Source organism: Sphaerodactylus townsendi, linkage group LG03 (genome assembly GCF_021028975.2).
Source record: "Sphaerodactylus townsendi isolate TG3544 linkage group LG03, MPM_Stown_v2.3, whole genome shotgun sequence".
NCBI lineage: Eukaryota > Metazoa > Chordata > Lepidosauria > Squamata > Sphaerodactylidae > Sphaerodactylus > Sphaerodactylus townsendi.
In genome coordinates, this window is record NC_059427.1 from 400721 (window position 1) to 419689 (window position 18969).

General features: G+C 56.8%; 1 protein-coding gene across 3 annotated transcripts; it reads right to left on the reverse strand.

The window, feature by feature from the left end:
• Positions 1 to 2590: 2590 nt before the first annotated feature.
• Positions 2591 to 11617, reverse strand: LOC125428617 (bromodomain-containing protein 2-like). Of its 3 annotated transcripts, none has more exons than XM_048489048.1 (10): positions 11156 to 11617; positions 7707 to 8007; positions 6581 to 6718; positions 5834 to 5975; positions 5276 to 5496; positions 4772 to 5146; positions 3985 to 4113; positions 3629 to 3889; positions 3328 to 3524; positions 2591 to 3113 (listed from the first exon to the last, which is right to left on the reverse strand). In XM_048489048.1, the coding sequence occupies exons 1-10, from the start codon at positions 11158 to 11160 to the stop codon at positions 2702 to 2704; spliced, it is 2181 nt and encodes a 726-aa protein (XP_048345005.1). In that variant the 5' UTR covers positions 11161 to 11617; the 3' UTR covers positions 2591 to 2701. The 3 variants fall into 3 exon arrangements, with proteins under 3 accessions (XP_048345005.1, XP_048345004.1, XP_048345006.1); XM_048489047.1 differs by lacking the exon at positions 11156 to 11617 and adding an exon at positions 8941 to 9099; XM_048489049.1 differs by lacking the exon at positions 11156 to 11617 and adding an exon at positions 7103 to 7190 and having other exon boundaries at positions 2593 to 3113; positions 7707 to 7760.
• Between the last annotated feature and the right edge of the window lie 7352 nt (positions 11618 to 18969).

An 18969-nucleotide genomic window follows, 5' to 3' on the forward strand; every position in this document is an offset into this window, starting at 1 on the left:
TGGGATGGAGGGATTCCCCAGAGAACTGTGGACGGGTCCAAGGTCACCCAGCAGGTTTTCAAGCAGAGCAGCAGAGAAACAGATCCAGTTCACCTGATAAGAGTCCTCCCTTCATAATGGAGGGAGTAAATCAAACCCAGTTCTCCAGATCGGAGCCTACAAGCTCCTCAGGACGCTTAAGATCAAGTGCTGCAGATGTGGGAGGAAAGAGGGGAAAGAGTGAGGCCTGAGGGAGTATCAAACTCTGGAAACTCCAGACATACTCTGTTAAGGCAACACAGGCCCCAAGTCTGACACAGCAGTAGAGCTCAACCACACACCAGTTAGCTGTTGGTGACCCCCCACCCCACTCCCCACCTCGACCAACTCCAAGGATAGGTAGTTGCCTGCCAGGGCCAAGTAGTCCCAGGTGAAGCCATAGTCCCCTGCACTGGTCCTGAATCTCACAAAGAAGCCAGAAGCTGCCCCCTCCCTTCCCATCACAAAAGCCCACACTGGGGTGTATAATATTTTTTTTATTTACATGTCAAAGAACCAGAAAGTTTAACATACAATAAGATGAAATGGAGCCCTCGGAGTTGGCTAAGGGCAGGAGGGGTGGGATCAAAGGAACAGTAGAAAAAGAGTTTTACAGCCACCATAAAAAAACCCTAAGAGGAGCTTGGGATCTGTCCTGTCCCCCTGGGGGGGGGGGGGGGGGGGGCTGGGAATGAAGAACATGCTGTCTCCTGTCTGATCTAATGGGCATCCATAGGGGCACTCATTCCTGCTCCTAGGGAAAACCACTGATGGAGAAATAAATAGAAGAGCCTCTATTGCCACTCAGTAGGGGGCTCTCTGCCCCACCCTAATGCCACCAGGAGGTCCAGTCCAAGACAGCGAGGCAGCATGTTGCCCCCCCCCCCCCTCATGCTGATGTAGTCCCTCCAGGGGAGGAGCCTCACAAACCAAACTTGCTGAATGCTTCATAAAAACCACAAGTTTTTTTTTTTTTTTTTTTAAATTCAACCAAACAGTAAAACACGGTTGCCCCCCCTTTGCTGGAGCTAATCTGTGGCTAGAGCTCCTCCCCGCCTCCCCATGCCACAGCACAAACACAACCGGGCCAGCCTGTGCCCCAGAGTCCGGGGCAGGGGAGAGAAAGAGGCAGCTAGCCACGGGCGCCTCTGGCCCCCCTTCCTGGCTGGGCAGTGCCAGTCCTTCCTGCCACCACGCTCTGGTCCTGCAGAACTGCTTCTTGGGTGTCTGGACTCCCCCCGACTTCTGACTCCAGCCTAGCTGGAGTCCTGAAGCTTCGTGTCTGAGGAGGGAGGGAGGGAGGAGCTGGAGCTGCTGGAGTCGGAGCTGGAGCTGGAGGCGCTCAGGCTGGGAGAGATCGACACCTCACTGGCGGCTGCTGGGCCAGATCCGGCTTCTACATTGGCTGAGCGGGAAAAAGAGAGAGAGTGTTAGGTGGGCTAGGCTCTGTAGACCCCTCAGGGAGCCACGAGTCAGGGGGCCCACGCAGCCACCGTTCCCTCCCCCACTCACCCTTCTTGGGGGCCTTCTTGGCAGAGTTCAGCCGGGCCCCGCTAACGCCCTGCAAGCGCTTCTCCAGCTCCCGCTTCTTCTCCAGGGCCAGTTCCTCCTTCCTTGCTCTGCCCACTGGCTTCTTCAGGGTCAGTGGAGAGAGGAAGGGTCAAGACCAGAGCCTACTCAAGGGTCATCCCCCCCCCCCCCCCCAACCACCTCCTCTGCAGGGGCACCAGCACTCCCTGTCCCCAATACACGGGGCAGAACTGAACACAGGACTCTGTTCCCCCAAATCTCAGCCATTTCCTTTTGTTATAGAAACAATTAGAAATACAGATCTCCCTCCAAATTGTCTGACAAGTCAGGAAGAGGGAACAGAAGGATACCTTATGGGGGGCCCTGCATACATTCAACCCCTCCCTGTAGCTAAAAAAAACCCAGTTCTGGGCTCCAACCACAGTACATGGGCCAAAAAGAGTCACACAATAAGGGGCAGGACCAGACAGGGGATTACAGTGCACCAACCACACCTTTGCCAGAGATCTTGGCAGCTACTCTTGAGAATGGCTATGCAATTCATCACCACAGCAACACTGAGGAGGAGGAGTTTGGATTTATATCCCCCCTTTCTCTCCTGCAGGGAGACTCAAAGGGGCTGACAATCTCCTTCAGCTTCCCCCCTCACCAACAACCCTGTGAGGTGGGTGGGGCTGAGAGCTCCGAGAAGCTGTGACTAGCTCCAAGGTCACCCAGCTGACGCAGGTTTGAGTGCTTAGGCTAATCTGAATTCCCTAGAAAAGCCTCCACAGCACAGGTGGTAGAGTGGGAATCAAACCTGGTTCCTCCAGATTAGATACATGAGCTCTTAACCTCCTACACCAGAAGCTCAGTGGTTTGGTTGCCCCAGGAGGGGCAAACCTACAGAAAGGGAACAAAATACCGCACAACATAAAGCAAGAGGAGAAAACACCCACAGTAACAAGTGGAATGAAGATAAGAGGAGAGAAGGGAGTCTGGATGTGTAGCCTGCTTTCTCCCCTGTAAGAAGTCTCAAAGCCCAGAGGCAAGAATGGCTGAGAGTTCTGAGAGAACCGTGACTGGCTCAAAGTCACCCTGCGGGCTTCATAGGGAGGAACGGGGAAACAAATTCAGTTGACCAGAACAGCTGCTCATGGGAACTTCTAGGGAATCAAATCTGGATCCCCAGATTGAAGCACGTCTCGTTGCCCGGGAGTCTCTGTCCCGTGGAACCCCCCCCCCCCTTTGCCCCTCCCCCCGGCCGCTCACTCTCGCTGTAGGGCTTGCGGGGCTTCTTGCGCAGGCACGAGAGGACGTAGCGCTCCAGCTCCCGCAGGGTGGAGGGCTTGAGGGTCTCAAAGTCAATCTCGATCTCCTCGGGGTTGGAGTCGCGCAGCGAAGGCTCCCGCGACTGGATGATGTGCACCACCCGGCCCAGCTTCTCCCCCGGCAGCTTGTTGATGTCCAGGCTGAGCTGGCGCTTCTCGTCGTAGGTCATCGGCTTGCTCTCCTCCTCCTCTTCCGAGTCGTACAGCACGGGGACGGGCAGGGGGAGGGCCTTTGAGGCGGCCTTCTTGGAGTTCCTGGGGGAGGGAAGGGGAACCACGGGGTCAGCAAAACACACACACACACGCTCCCAAGGACACAGGGATGGAGCCACAGCCATCAGTCCATCTTGGCTTGATTGACACAAGGACTTCACCACGGTCGATCTGCCGGGGAAAGAGCGTCATCACACAGCTGGGGAAGGCCCCCTCCCTCCTCACCTTCCCGCAATGGCACCAGCCCCCCACTCACTTGCTACTGGTGCCTCCCCCGGCCTTCTTGGACTTCTTGAGCTGGGTCTGGTGAGCCCGCGCCTCCTCCTCTCCCGCTTTGGCTTTGCGCTTCTCCAGCTTCTTCTTTTTCTTCTTCTCCTTCTTGTCCCGCTTCTTCTTGGGCTTCGAGACGGGCCCCTGGGAGAGGGCCGCCAGCTGCTCGTGCACGGCTCGCAGCTGCAGAGGGGAAAGGGCAGAAGCTGATGCGGGGGCACGACACGCAGCAGCGCCCACCTTGCAGCCAGAGCGTGGCCCGTGCAGCGTGGCCCACTTGGCCTCACCTGTTCCTGGAGCTCAGCCAGGCGGTTCGCCCGCTCCTCTTCCGAGTCGGAGCTCTCCTCGCTGTCTGAAGAGGTCTCGCTGCTGCTGTCGTCTTCGTCACCCTCCTCCTCTTCCTCCTCCTCGTCCTCGTCCCCTTCGTCACTAGAAGACTCATCTGAGGAAGACTTCATCAGGAGCCCTGGCTGTGGGAGCGACGTGGAGGGAGGATTCATGTCTAGGGGTTCATCTGGCATCTTGGCGTAGCTGAACTCAAAGACGTCCTGCAGCGGAGGAGAGACAGAGCAGGGCGTCTGGCCGGCCCATGACAAGGGAGGAGACCTGGCCCACCCACTAGCTGCTATGCCCACCGGCTCACCTGCAATTTGCGGGCCATGGCCACCACATCATGGTCAGGCGGGTTGTACTTGTAGCAGTTGGAGAACATCAGTCGCACATCGGATGCAAACTCCTGGGCATCGTGGTACTCCCGGTTCTCCATCTTGCGCTGCGTAAATAAGGGAAGCAAAAAGGAGAGTTACCAAAAGACCCTGGAATGATTTCAAGCAGAATAAGACGTCTGGATTTACACCAAAGAGGCTCAAAGGGACTTACAAACTGCTTCCTTCCCTGACCCCACAACAGACATCTTGTGAGCTCAGTGGAGCTGAGGGAGTTCGCCGAGCTGTGACTGACCGAAGACCACCCAGCAAGCTTTATGGGTAGGAGCAGAAAATCAAACCCGGCCCCCCAGACTAGAGCCCCCCTGCTCTGACACCACTAGCCCAGGCTTGCTCTATACCAAAAAAACAAAATGCAACTGCAGTTCAAAGGGCAAAAATCCAACATCCGCCAAAGCAAACAGGAACTTAGCCAAGCAGAATTGGGTGCTGCGCATTTCAACTCACAGGCAGGTGCTACCCCGGCCCAAATCCCTCCTTCCCACCCAGTGTTTCCCATCGTGTTTCCTCACGTTTTGTTACCATGATGAACTTGTACCATCCAAAAATTCGCAGCCCACAGGTTCACAAAAAAGGTTTCAACGAACGCCCGTACTGCTTGGGCTCCTACCACAGTGGGCAGCAAAGCCCCCCTTCTGCCGCTGCCTGGGGTCTCAACCCCACTGCCCTGCCCTCTCCCCGCCCCCACTCAGCCTGTGGGGTTACCTTGATGGTGCTGAGGTCCATGGGGTGCTTGATGATCTCATGGTAGTCGTGGAGGCCCAGGGCCGAGGCGTCCACTGGCTTGTAGAAGGGCCAGGCGTAGGCCGCGTACTTCTTGGACACCAGCTCCTTCAGAATGCCGTTGCAGTATTTCAGCTGCTCCGAGAGCTTCCCTCGCTTGGAGGTCTGGTGCTGCTGGGAGTCCGGGAGGTCCTTGCGGGGGGGCTTGATGGGGCGTCCGCTTTCCCGACGGGCAGGGATCTTGGCCGCCTTTACCTCCGGCACGGTGGCTGAAGGCGAGGACTCTCCCCCGCTGGTGGCGATGATGGCGGTCGGGGTCGGGGTGGTCGTGTCCGCTTTCCGCTTCACACCCTTTTTCTGCGAAGGGAGAAAAGATGCTTGTGGGGTTCCCAACCGGGGAGGCAGCGACAGCACAGTCTTCCCTCCCAAATGGGCCCCCATTCAGCCCCCCCCCCCGCCCCTTGCCCCACCACCCCACTGGCTCACCTTGGCCACGGGCTGGGTGGGGGCAGGCACTGTGAGCACCGGCTGGGTGGGAGGCGTGGAGTGGAGGGGCTTGAGGAGTGGCGCAGAGATGACGGAAGGGTGGGGGATGCTGACGATCGTGGTGGGAATGTCCGTGCTTGTGGGGAACAGCTGTGTGTGGGACACGGAAGAGACGGCAGGGACTTGATGGGCAGCTGCGTTGGCCGCCGCCGCTTGGAGTGCTGGTGAGACAAGAGGAGGATCCGTCAGGGGCCACGGCCTCAGGCCTCCTCCACACAAGCCAAGCCTTGGATTCACAGCCAGCAACCCAGGCAGCTCTGACGCCCCAACCCCCACCTTTCACAAGAGAAAACCCAGCGTCCCCTTTCACCCCACACCCCAGAGTACACAGTCTTCTGACTTCACTGTCCCTCCTTCGCCCTCTGAAATACCCTTGCTGCAATGAAGGTAAAGCCTGACTGACAGGGTGTGTGACCGCAGTTAAACAACTGGAGACTGGGAGATTCTGACTAGCAATGGGGAGTTGGAAGGCCCAGGAGCCCCAACACAAACAATCACCTGCTGCGCGGGAAGCCCCCTTCTTGTGGCTGTTCTTGGCCACCGTGACGACAATTTCTTGCTCCTCTTGGGGCATCTGGGCTACTTTCTGCAGGAAAATCTTCTCCAGAGTCTGGGCCATCAGCACAATGTCATCTGTGGGCTGGACGGAGGAAAGAGAACATCAACCAACCAGGAAGGGAGGTCTCTGCACTGCAGGTTGCCCCCCCCCCCCCAATCCAACAACTTGCTCCTAACCCCATCATGGTGTCACGGTTAAGAGCAAGTAGACTTTAATCTGGAAAACCTGCTTTAATTCCCCGTCCCTCCCACATAAGCGGTGAACTCTTATTTGGTGAACTGCACAGAATCACGGAGACCAGGAAGAGACCACAAGTCCAACCCCCTGCCGTGGAGGATCACACACTCCTATACGTGAAGCCTGCTGGGTGACCTTGGGCTACCTATAGTTGCCTCCACTCTCAGACCCACTTGGGGGTCTCTGTTGTGGAGAAAGGAAAGGAAAAAGAACTTGTAAGCTGCCTTGACTGCCCTTACGGGAAACAAATGGTGGTGGGGGGGGGGGGGGCGGCTATAAATCTAAATGCTCCGTCATCTCAACTGTTCTCACAGTTCACTGTACAACAGCAAAGACCTCTCTAGTCTGCCTGCGGCCTTTTCTCCACCCCTCCCAAGACCCAACTCCCATCAGCCGCCACCCACCTGCCTCCGCCCGTGGAGTCCACCAGCTCCAGCCCCCCCGCCTACCTTGTTGTAGATGTAGCAGTTGGTAAACATGGTGTTGAAGTCCTGCATGCACTCGGCCGAACTCCAGTAGTAGCAGTTCTCCAGCCGCCGCTTGATGGTCCCCATGTCCATGGGCTGCTTGATGATCTTGTGATAGTCCTGGAGAGAACAGAGCAAGGAGGCCAGACGGTCAGGCCCCCGGCAGGCTGCCTCCCACCCTCCCCACTTGCCCGTCCAGAGCGCGGCAGCAGCGCGATCAGCGTCCCAACCAGAGTCCTGCTCAGCACCCTCGGCCAGATTCTGCACAGGGGGAGGGGGGAGAGGTCTTGCCTGAACACATCTGGGATGGCCAGGAAATACTTGCTCAGCAAGCTTGGCTTGCTGCCCCTTCCTCTCCTGGGGGCTGCCCTAGACCCTGCCATTGAAGGAGACTCCCCAGAGCACAGCTGTGCTGGGAGAGGCAGCAGAAGCGCCCCTGGAGGAAGCCGCCATTGGCAGGGTGACCAAACAGCTAAGCAAGTGTAAGCCTAAGTGGATTTTTACCTCTGGGCTTTAACTCCTTAGGTGCCACAGGTGCTGGCCTTTAATTTGGGGGTCACTGGATGTCTTCTACAAAGTCATGGATGGGAATCTGCAAAACGCATTCAGGGCAGAAGAGATTAGACGGGGAGGGTGGCGCGAGAGCGCAAAAGCGGCTGCATCATCTCATCCATACCTTTGTAGGGACCATCAGGGCGGGGCGGCCGTTCTGGGTGCAAGACCCAGAGCCTCGGATTATGCTTGAGAAATCAATGTCTGCTGAGCTTCCCTAAGCAACACAGTCCAAAGGCAGGGCCAGAACTGGGGGCCCTCCAGAAAACAACCCCAAACCAGCAGAAGGAGCCAGGACTGGTTCCAGGCAAAAATCACCAACCACCTCTCAAAGATAGTGGGGTGTCTTTAAGCAAGCAGAGTTCCTACAACTTTCCCCACCCCTTACGCCTCAGTGAGACAATTCCCTGTCTGAGGAAGCCTGTCTCTAGCACCCCCTGATGCCAACTGAGCACATGGGAAGGGCGGGAGGTGGCTGACCCACAGGCCCCAGCGCCAGGCTCCCTGCAGCTCCCCCCTCCCCCAGCAGGGGACACAAGCAGGGAGGGGACCTTACCGGAAGGCCCAGCTTGACGGCATCCACGGGCTGGCGGAAGGGCCAGGCGAACTGGTGCTTCCAGAGGGCTTTCATCACCACCTTGTGGAGGTACTGCACCTGGTTGGTGACCCTGCCGGGCTTCTTGCAGTTGGTGACCTCCGGCGGGGGCGGGTTGTTGGACGCCAGCTGGAGGGTTGGGACAGAGGCCACGGTGGGGCCCTCGAAGCCCTCGTACAGCAGCGAGGGCTTGCGGATGCGCTTCCCCGGTGTGGACTCCACCGCCAGTCCCACCAAGCCCACATTGGCCTCCCCAAGGATCCTGTGGGACAGGGGCAGACATGCAAAGTTACGGGAAGGCAGCGTTTGCAAGCCCCCAAGCTATCTATGGCCCCTGGCCCCGGAGATCACCTGAAGGTAAAGCCTCCTGCAATGCAGCAGTGAGTGGAACTACTTCAAGACCATGCTGAGGAGCAACGGGGGTTAAAATCCAGTCCTCCAGATTTTCCCAGACTGTGATTCACACCAGGGTGACAGAAATCGCAATCTGTGAACATCTGGGGAGCTGGATTTGACACCCCTGGAATAAGAAACGAAACAAGAGCTACCTAGGATGGCAACATCTCTTGTCACTGGGCCATCTGCACGCCCTCTCCACCCACTCAACGTTACCTCAAGGATCACAACACAGTGTGCATGTCCCACACGATGGCAGTCAATGACCCCCAACAACACCCCCAAAATCAGCCACCATCCGAGAAAAACCCTCCCCGGCAGTCAACCACAGAGTCCCCAACGTTTTACATCACCCCCTGGCAAGGCAAGAACTCCCCGGTGGGTTTTCCTGCAGGTCACTTGGGGTGGGGGTGCCCAATGGACAGAGGCTGGGGGGTCTGTGGAGCTGGAAGGTTACAGACCACCAGGCCCTTAGCCCCGCCTGCCAGGGGTCGACATCAAATCAAAGGGGCGACGGGCTGCCAGCCAGGACCCCGCTTCTGACAGTCCGGGGGGGGGGGGGAGTCTCGACGCATCTTGTCCCCCACCGGGGCGACCACGAGCGCTTTTGGGGAACAGCGAAGAATCGCGGAGTTCAGGACCGGGGCTTTCGGGGCCGCGGCACGACCCTCCCACTCCCCGCGGCAGAGATTCCCCTCCCTCCCTCGCCCCCCCCCGCGACGCCTCTTCCTGCCCCCTCCTCCTCCTCCGCCATCCCCCGCCCCGCCCCTCTGCGGGCGGCGCGCTCCGGCTTACGTACTTGCCGTTGGGGTTCACGTTCTGCAACATGCCGCCCGCTGCTGCTGCTGCAGCCGCCGGGGGCCCGGCTCTTTCCCGGGCGGGTCCCGCTCCAGCCGCCGGCGCCTCCGTGGCCTCGGGGAACCCCCCCACTTTGCTGGAACGGCGGGGGGCTCCAAGGGGCGGGGGGGCCGCTCGGGGGCGGAGGGGGGGCTACTGCATGGCGGGCTGCCGCCGATCCCCTCGGCCGGCCGCGCAGCACAGAGCGGAGAAAATGGCGGCCTAGGCGAGAAGCAGGCGAGCAGAGCCGCAGTGGAGGGGGGGCGGCTGTCGGGGGCCTCCGGGGCGGCCCTGCTCGATGCGGAGGCCGGCAATACGGGGCTCGGCGGACTCCTCGAAGGCTGCCGCGCCCGACGGGGCCGGTCCACGGGCGGCTCGTCGCGGTCGGGGCGGCGGATGCCGGTGGATTGTACTGGGGAGACTGGCCGCGGCTCTCGGGGCGGGGCAGGAGGCGCTACGGCGGCCGGGAGGAGGCCCCGCCGGCTGACGACGGGGAACCGCTGGGCGAGGATGGATCCGGATGGAGCCCGCCCACCCGCTCGAGTCCGCGCTCTCTCGGGCCAGCAGCCGTCCTCCGCTCCCGCGAAATGGCGCCTCCCGGCCTACCCCCGACCGCCCTTATATAGACGCCAGCCGGCCTCTGATTGGCCACGGGAGGCGCTGACATCACTATCCCGCTCGGACACGCCTCTTTGCCGGCTCGGCAGAGGGCCCCGGGCGGAACATAAGAACATCTAGTCTAGCGATTGGGCGACGCCGCCGTCAATCACCCGCCTCTCAGCAGCCTCCTGTGGAGCTGTCCTGGCCTGCTGGCGGCGGCGGCGAGGTCCCGCATTGGTCGGCCTCACCGCCCGCGGCCGCCTGATTGGTCGACCAGTCACGCGGGGGCGGGGCGAGGGCTGGCAAGCGGCCGTTGGTTGTTGTGATGCTCTGTTCTCCGCGGGGGGAAGGGAGGAGGAAGCGCCATTTTGTGGCTGCTGCTGCTGCTGCGGAGAAGCTGGGCGCCGGCCGGCTGGCTGGCTAACAATGACCGCGGCCGCTCGCCTCGGACGGCTCTCGGCCGCCGCCCGAAGAAACGGCCCTTCCCAGGCCCGCGAGCGGAAGACGGGCGCCGCCGGGCAACGGAGCGGGCCGACGACTCCCCTCAGGCTCCCTTTCCCGCCAAAACGCCGCTCCCCTCACACAAAAGAGTCTCTCTCTCGCGGGCGCGCGCCTCGCCCGCCCCCTCGAGCAGAACTCTCCCAGCCCCGCCGCCGCCAGGACCGGCCAGGGAGCCAGCGCCGCCCCGGCCCCGAGCGCCTCCGCGCCAGCCCCTCAAGCAGGAGCAGACCGGCCGGCCGGCCGCCATTTTGCGCGATTAAACAGGGCGGCCTCCGCGCCCCGGCGCTCGCCCCCCCCCCACTCGTCCCCAGCAGAGCGTCCCGGCGGCGGCGGCGGCACAAAGGGCGAGGATTTGCCGCTCCCCCCCCGCCCCCCCGTGCTCGGCCCTCCATCCCCGCAGAGCCTCCGCCTGCCTGGGCGGCCATGACGCAGCACTTCCCGCCGCCTCCATCTTTCCTTCAGAGAAACCGCGCCCCTCCCCCGCCGCCGCCGCGGCAGAGCGAGGGAGCCTCGAGGCCACCGGGAGGCGCCCCCAGACCTTATCCGGGCCCCGCCCACGGCCCCCCCTTTTCTTCCACCCGCGTCACACCTGCCCCCCCCCAACCCCGCCAGAACACAGTCAAAGCGCGGCGGCTGCGGGGGGGGGTCTCCACAACCCCGGCCCCTCCCTCCCCCCCGCTGCGCCCGTCCATGGAGGTTTACCCCGGTTCCTGGGAGGCATTTTCAAAACCGGCGTCCGGACCCGGGTGGCCTCAGAGAAACCCGGAAGAGGGCGGCGGGGGGGGGGGCCTCCGGCTCCCCCTCTGGACGACGGGCCTCCGCCCTCCCCACACAGAAAAGGGGGTCCCCACGGTCGCGTGCCACGTGACACCCAACGCCTCCCTTTACATAACGCCGCTGGCCCTTTAAGCAGCCGCCGCCCAGCCTCGCCTCGCCTCCCCCCTCCCCATTGGGCGGAGGGGGCCACAGGAGGCGGGAGGAACGGAGTGATTGACGGCTTCCGCGCGCTCCCGTCCCCCCAACGCCCGCATGCGGCAGTGTGCTGAGGTCGGGTCACGTGACCGAAAAGCACTCACCCCATTGGCTAGCAGGAGTGTGGAAGGCGCGCCCGCCCAAAGGCCCTAATCCAAAGCGCGCCATCGCGGCCGATTCCGAAGAAGTAGCCCGACTTGGTCCTCTGCAGTGTGGAAAATAAGAAGCCCGACAAGGGGGGAAAAACCGAGAGAAACAGCCGTCGCCGCAGTCGCCGTTGCCAGGCGGGGACACCCGAGCCGCCGACGTCACCACGCTCCGATTGGTTGTCCTTCGTCACGTGACGCCTTCCGCCTTCCCAAGGGGGGCACAAAATATTCCTTGAAGGGGGGGCGCGTCCTTGCCCCCCCTTCCCTTGAAAATAAAAAGGAGAAGCCCCCGCGGAGCCCCCTCGGGACGGGCGGGGGGGGGGCGGAAAAGAAGCCACCCCTCCCCCGCCGAGGCCTCGCTTTGGGGTTAAGTCAGCATGGCTCCCGCGTTGCCCCCGACAGCCACGACGCGCATGCGCGCTGCTCTCTCGCTGCAGTCCGGCTCCTTCCCTGACTAGGAGCGCGCGCAGCCCCGCCCCTTTCCGGCTTTGGGTTGGTGCAATGCCCACGGGGGGGAGGAGGGTGACTCAGGGGGTTCCGGGGCATGTGCAGAGTGCAGCCACCGACAGAATGGCTGCGTTGCAAAACTTGTACCAGAAGGGGGACGGGGTTGCGGGCGGAACTGTGCGCCTCCCCCTCCTCTCGCTGCGTGGCTTTTCTGCTTTGGGGAGGAAGACGCGGCCGTCAGCATTTTACGCTTCGTTTCAGGCTCCTGCTGTCCTATGATTATTATTACTACATTTCGTTTAATGCTACAGCTGCCAGTTCTTTAGCTGGTTGCTGTTGGCCATTCATTACAGCTCGAGCCCCACCCAGAGGCCAAGGACGTTGAAATGTGTCGGAGGCGTCGGATTCGTGCGAATCCCAGCAGGGCTGCCTTCTGAATCTGACAGATGACGACGACGACGACGATTTGATTTCCATTGTGAATAGGGCTACCTGTCTCACTGAGTCTCTTGGCTGGGCATCCAACCGGCAGCATGGCTCCTCGGCTGTCCCATCCTTTTAGTTATTTACATTATGTATAGTCTGCTTTTCTCTCTTGGGCAGGTGACACAGAGTGAGTCAATACAGTTGACAGGATCAGCCATTCAGTGTACAGAAGAGCAGGGCTTTGGTAATACGGAGCCTAGACGAAATCCAAAAGATAGAACTGAAGCATTCCTTTTAATGTGGCATATTTAAAAACAATAAAGGTCATCCCTGAGCAAGCACAGTGTTGTTCCTGACCAATGGGGTTACATCACATCATGGTGTTTACTAAAATTATGTTTACAGTCGGGGTAGCTTGCCGTGGCCTTCCCCAGCAAGCTGGATACTCATTTTACTGAACTCGGGAGGATGGAAAGCCGAATCATCTTGAGCAGGCTACCTGAAACCAACTTTAAATCATAGAGTTCAAAAAAAACCCCAAAGGTCACCTAATCCAGCCCCCCGCACCACACAGGAACACACAATCAAATCCCTCCCAACCGATGGCCATCTGGACTCTGTTTCAAAACCTCCAAAGGAAGAGATTCCTCCACCATTTCTGCCAGGATTAAACTCTGGTCATGAGCAGAGCTTGGGCTGCAGTTCGGCAGATGAGCACTGCGTAACGCGGCATATTAATAGTGCAGAATTACATAATTGGATCCTAGTTACAGCAAGCTGTACACATCTGTCCAGATTACACTCTCTAATTATTTATCCAAGTAAACTTGTGAACTGTTTTGTACAGCTCAACCCTGTTGGGGGTACAGAAGAAGAGTTTGGATTTATACCCCACTTCTCTCAACCATAAGGAGTCTCAAGGCAGCTAAAAAAACTCCTTCCCTTCCTCTCCTGACCACAGATATCTTGTGAGGCAGGTGGGGCTGAGAGATTTCTGAATGAACTGTGACTAGCCCAAGAACACCCAGCAGGCTTCACAAGGAGGAGTGGGGAATTGAACCCAGTTCTCCAGATCAGAGTCTGCCATTCTTATCCACTACACCATGCTGGATGATACAGGGTTTCTTGGCCCATCTATAGCATGTGGGGCGGGGGGGGGGGGTCCCCTCCCCGCTGGTCTCTGTGTCTAGATGGGAGGGCAGGTGAGCCAAGGAACAGCCCAGATGTTGTAGTCAGACTCCTACTAGGTAGCAGCCAATTCCCAGATATTTATGCTCATTTCTTTTTATTTCTTTTTTTGTCAAGTCAAGTAGTATTTATTGTTTGAGCCATTGGCTATAACATCCAAAAATACATACAGTTAAAATTAAAAAAACACCATACAGTTAAAATTAAAATAATTCATACAGTTAAAATTAAAATAATAAACTTATATTTAGATTAAAATATAAATTATTTATATTCACTATATCCAAATTAAAATGCCCCATCAAATACTTTCCATGTCGGGTGTTTTTACAGCTTCTTCATACTAAACTAAGTTGACCACAAGCTCATTGAATCATCAGTTCAAACAGTGCTTCAAACACTCTGCTCGCATTTTCCTGGCCGCCAGGGCAAAAAGAGCCATCTTGTAAGAAATGTAGGAATCGATAACAGATAGTAAAAAAATCAATTTCTCATCATCAGACAAAAAAGCTGTCCTGGGTAGCATTGGCTCCAAGAATCTTTTTCTTATTGCTGAATATAAAGGACAGGACAGTATGTAACGGGAAAGATCCTCAAGCTCATGTTTTCCACAGATACAGAAACACTGAGAAAAAGGTGTTCGTGTATATCTACCACTGAGCCCTGCAGAAGGCATTGATTGAAATCTAATAGAGGTATCAGCTATTCTTAAGTTTCTTGTTAGTGAAGTGTTCAGATATGTAGCTATAATGTGATCTCTTTTAAATAGTCTATATACCATGGAGCAGTTTTTGACTGAACTATTAATTGTCTATTTATTCTGGCATCTTCTCTATACACCCAGTCTCAGAGTTCAGCATTAGATGCTGAAACTCTTAATAGATCGTCTGTAATAGTGTATCGTACTTCTTTTTTAACTGGCCTTTCCTTCCAGGAGCTCAACTCTCTGTACATGGTTCTCCCCCTGTTATCTTCACAGCAACCCTGTGAGGTTTTAAAAGCTTTTTAAAAGGGCTTGGACAGATTTATGGAGGAGAAGTCGATCTATGGCTCCCAATCTTGATCCTCTTTGATCTGAGGTTGCTAATGCCTTAACAGTCCAGGTGCTCAGGAGCAGCAGCCGCAGAAGGCCATTGCTTTCACATCCTGCACGTGAGCTCCCAAAGGCACCTGGTGGGCCACTGCGAGTAGCAGAGAACTGGACTAGATGGACTCCGGTCTGATCCAGCAGGCTCGTTCTTATGTTCTTATATTCTTAGGAGGTTGTCTGGGCTTGAAGCCTGGGTTAGTGGGAATTGTCTTGGGGATGCCATGAGGTGGGGCAGAGAGCAGAGTGGTTGGCACCTGAGAGGTAGTTTCTTGCATTTTCTGTTCTGCAGAGCGATGCAGGCAGAAATCCTCAAATGCCAGAAGGAAGCCTTGTGCTGCTGCCTGAACAGTGAACGGCCTGCTCTGTCGTTTGTACCATAGATAAATTTCATGGAACGAAGAGCAGAGAAAGAGGATTGCGGGGGGGGGGGGGGGGCCTTCCATTCCTGGTACATGTTTGTGACAATGAAGAAGGCGCGCCATTGGAGTACCTGCTGAGCTCCTTGTGCGCTGAAAAGATGCTCCAGAACTCAGGGCCAGGAGGGGGGAGAAGGCGGAGGAAGCGGTTGGTGTAGGGGAGCAGGGGTAGTTTGCGGCCTCCGAGAGAATGGCTTGCAGTTCGTGATTCTGCCACAGAGCCAAAGTTGAACTGAAAACACTCCCTTGTCTTATGCCCGTGGTGGCGAACCTTTGGCACTCCAGATGTTATGGACTACAGTTCCCATCAGCCCCTGCCAGCATGGCCAATCACTGTCTTATGTGAACAGCAAGATGTAGGGGCAGCTGAAGGGGAAACCATGAGGGGGTCTCCAAGGGCCCTCCTCGGCTGGGGGCCCTGCGCTGCCGAGCCCTGCCACCCACCCCCCTGCCTCTCTGCGTCTGGCGAAAGCAGGCAAGCGAAGAGGTGTTCGTCTCGCCGCCAAGGCACAGTGCCAGGCCGTTGGCAGCACAAAGGGAAGTTTCGTGCCCCAGCAGGAACTGAGTTGGAGAGGCAGGCCGGGCAGAGGGCAGCTGCAGCCTGTTCAGGAAGACTCCCAAAGCAGGTTCAGGTGGAGGGAGAGGCCACGGGTGGGAGGGGGTGGGAATAATGCCTCTGCGTGCCAAGATGGGAGGAGAAATTGCAGCGATGCCCAATGGCGCTCTCTCCTCTGCAGCCAAAGAGTCCACCTCTCCAGAGGCAGGGAGGCTGGCTTAGAGCAGAAGGCCCGAGATCCAGAGGAAGTTGCCTTGGCAACGCCCAGCTCTCTCCCCGGGGCTCATTTCCTTGACACTCCCACAAGGCAGAGGCCTCCAGAAGCTGAGCAGCCCGCCTGAGCCCGGGGCTGAGGCCACCGTTGCCAACCCCCACCTGGGACCTGGAGTTCGCCTAAAATTGGAACTCGTCTCCACAGTACAGTGTTGCAGGAAGAAATGGCTGCTTTGGGGGTGGGGGCAGGGGGGTGGATCCAGATCCGGTTCTCAGCTATTGCATGCCACTGGCTCTCTCTGCCAGGGGCCGCACAACTCTATCAGCTCAAGAGTTTCAAGTTCTGCAGGACAAGGCGAGAAGCAATTGCTCCCCCCTCTTTTTTAACATCAAATTTAAAATCAATCATATGGCAGATTATTTGAGTTTACTCCAGGAGCCCAAGCATAGATGGATAATCACTAGGGCTCGATGTAACTCCTTCCCTTGCTCTATGCTACAAGGAAGGTTCCGAAAAATCGACCTGCAAGAGCGGAAATGTCCCCATTGTACCACGGCGATTCAAACCATGGAACATATATTGCTTGACTGCCCCAAATACGAGGGATCTAGGACCAGACTTTTTGCTCTTTGTCCTGTAATCTTTAATGAATACTCTACTGTGGGGAAGATTACGTTCCTATTAAACAATTCTGCCTCCGAGATTTTAACTTTTGTAGCTAGGTTCCTTATGGAAACTTTGAAATGATTACCTGCGATGGTCCTCATGTATGGGATACTTGTTTGGACAATGTTGGCTGTTATATGGATTCTATGCCTAATAAAGGTTTTTATATATATATAACTCTCTCTCTATATATATAACTCTAACTCTATCAGCATTCTTTCAGGAATACTCGGAAGCAAGTAGCAGAAGGTTTGCAGGAATCCTCCTCCCCCAGACACACACACACAGAGAGTTGTGGCCGTGACTCATTGTTGGGTGTGTTCTGTGTTGCAAATGAGCGCATTGAATTGCTGGGCCTAGAAAAGGGAATCCCCAAGAGCTTCAGGAAGTGAGAAACTCGCCTTCTCCCCACCATTATGTTTCCTTTCCAGAGAAAGAGGGGCACAGACCTCTCCCAGGACCGAACTGATCCCCCCCCCCCCAACTGAGCAGGACTTTCTTCTTTTCTGACAGGGCCAGGAATCTGTGCCTTTGTGGGATATGCAGGAATCCAACCGGTAATTCCTTCCCCGCACCTCCTCGCACAGAGGTCCACCACTTCACCCCCACCAATGTTTTCAGTGTGGATTGTTGGTTGCTGAATGACTGTGTCAGGACAAATGTCTGATCTACAAAATCTAAATGACAGGTGTCATATGACCACCTCTGTATGACAGCCTCTTTCTGGAGCTAATTGGAAAGGTTTTCTGATTGGTTGATGAAATGCATATAATGCAGCAGTTTGCTATGTACTGTGAGACTCTTGTCTTCCTGCCGTCTGGCGAAGCACTTTGTCAGAGAGAGCAACATTGCTGTGAACCTAATAAAGAAGGACCGCTGTCTGGGAAGCTGATATAGCTGTGTGCGTCTCAGTTCCTGCTGTGTGTTCCAGTGTGGCGCATCCCTGCTATCTGGGGTGTGAACCCCCCTTCAGTACTGCACCCCTTAACAGACTGAGCCCAGCCTTCTACAAATATGTGGCTGAAAAGGGTTTCTGATTTCTGTTGACTTGCTGCTGTCTGGTGCTTTCCTGAGTGCTGAAATGCAAAACTCTGCTCCTGGCCCGAGGACCAGTGGTGCGGAGGGCCAAGGAAGGCCAAGAGAGCAAGGGGCCACGCCTCCCCCCAAAAGTGGTCTCCCACCCATGCCCTCATTGCAACAGAGAGATCCCAATTGAAGCAAAAGTGAATTAGAAGATACACAGCAATCGTTTCAATGTGCTTATTTGCATAAGTAGAGCCCTGCTGGATCAGAGCAGTGAGGGTCCATCTAGTCCAGCATCCCAACCAGTTCATCTGGAGGCCCAACCACAGAGGCTGAGGCCTTCCCCTGATGAGAACCTTAGAAGAGCCATCCTGGACCAGACCAGTGAGGACAGCCACTTAGGTGGTATAACTGTAGCTGCCTCAACCATAGGCCTGGCGGAACAGCCCCAATTTAGAGGCCCTGTGGCATGGCGTCAGGGCCCGCAGGGTCCGAACTCATCAGAGCATTCCACCAGGCAGGGGCCGAGAAAGCCCTGGTCCTTGTTGAGGCCAGCCAGATGTCCTTTGGGCCAGGGACTGCCAGTCAGTTATCTGCGGAATGCAGTGCCCATCAAGGGACGTACTGGGACAGGCGGTCCTTCAAGTACAATGGGCTCAAACCATTTAGGGCCATAAAGGTGAGCACTAAAACCTGAGATCTGATTTGGTGCTCCACCAGAAGCTGATGCCACTGTAGAAGCATTGGTTGTGCTCACCACAGAGTCCCCGTGAGGATCCTCACGCCCGCATTTGGGTGACCTGTTGTGTCCCTTGACTTTTCAGTAATGAGACACCATACTTGGACATTTTATTTTATTGAAAAAGGCACCAGGAAAATGCATTTAGACTTCTATTGCCAAAACCAAAATTAAGCACCAAAACAGCTTCCGTTTTACCCCCGTTCCATGCCTCACCACGTCCCGCCCCAGAGGAACGGCAGGATTGTGCCAGAGCTGTGTGGATCATGACAGTGACCGTTGCATGGACCGCTGTAGGTAGGTCAGGCTGGGACTAGTAGGCAGCCAACAACTCCCTTCTGTCTCCAGCCCTGACGAAATGGGCGCAGCCACTGCAAGACTATCATGCCGCCAATCCCAGCACTGGTGAGTCTGTGGGCCAAGGTGTTGTGGTCAACCAGGTCAAATGCTGCCAACAGATCAAGCGACAACTGCAGCTGACTTGCCTCAATCCAGGGGTGTCTGGAGGTTGCCCATAAGGGCGGTCACTCAGAACTGTCCCTGTTCTAAGGCCCGTGCAGAAGCCGGATTGGAAGGTCCATCTGGCTCAGCATCCTTTTTTGCACAGAGTCTACCCAGTTCCCCTGAAGGCCCAACAGACAGGGCACAGGGGCCGGTGCCATTAAAATAAAACAAATGTAGGGTGGGCATTTCTTGCTTGCAATATGCAAATGCTAGATGTCCCCAAACCCCTGTTTGCTCGCCTGCATTCTCTGAGGGTATCTGCTCTCCCAGACTCCTGCCTCCCTCGTTCAAAAAACTACTTGGGTCTTTAAGCCCTTCGCCAAACCAGTGAATATGCCCACAAAATCCACTACTGGCAGCCCTCCAGATGTAACGGACCACAGTTCCCATCATCCCCTGCCAGCATGAAGATGGGGACTGTGGTCCATAACATCTGGAGGGCAGTGAGTTCGACACCTGTGCGTGACTACTCGGTTGTCGTCCTGCAGCCAGGATTTTTT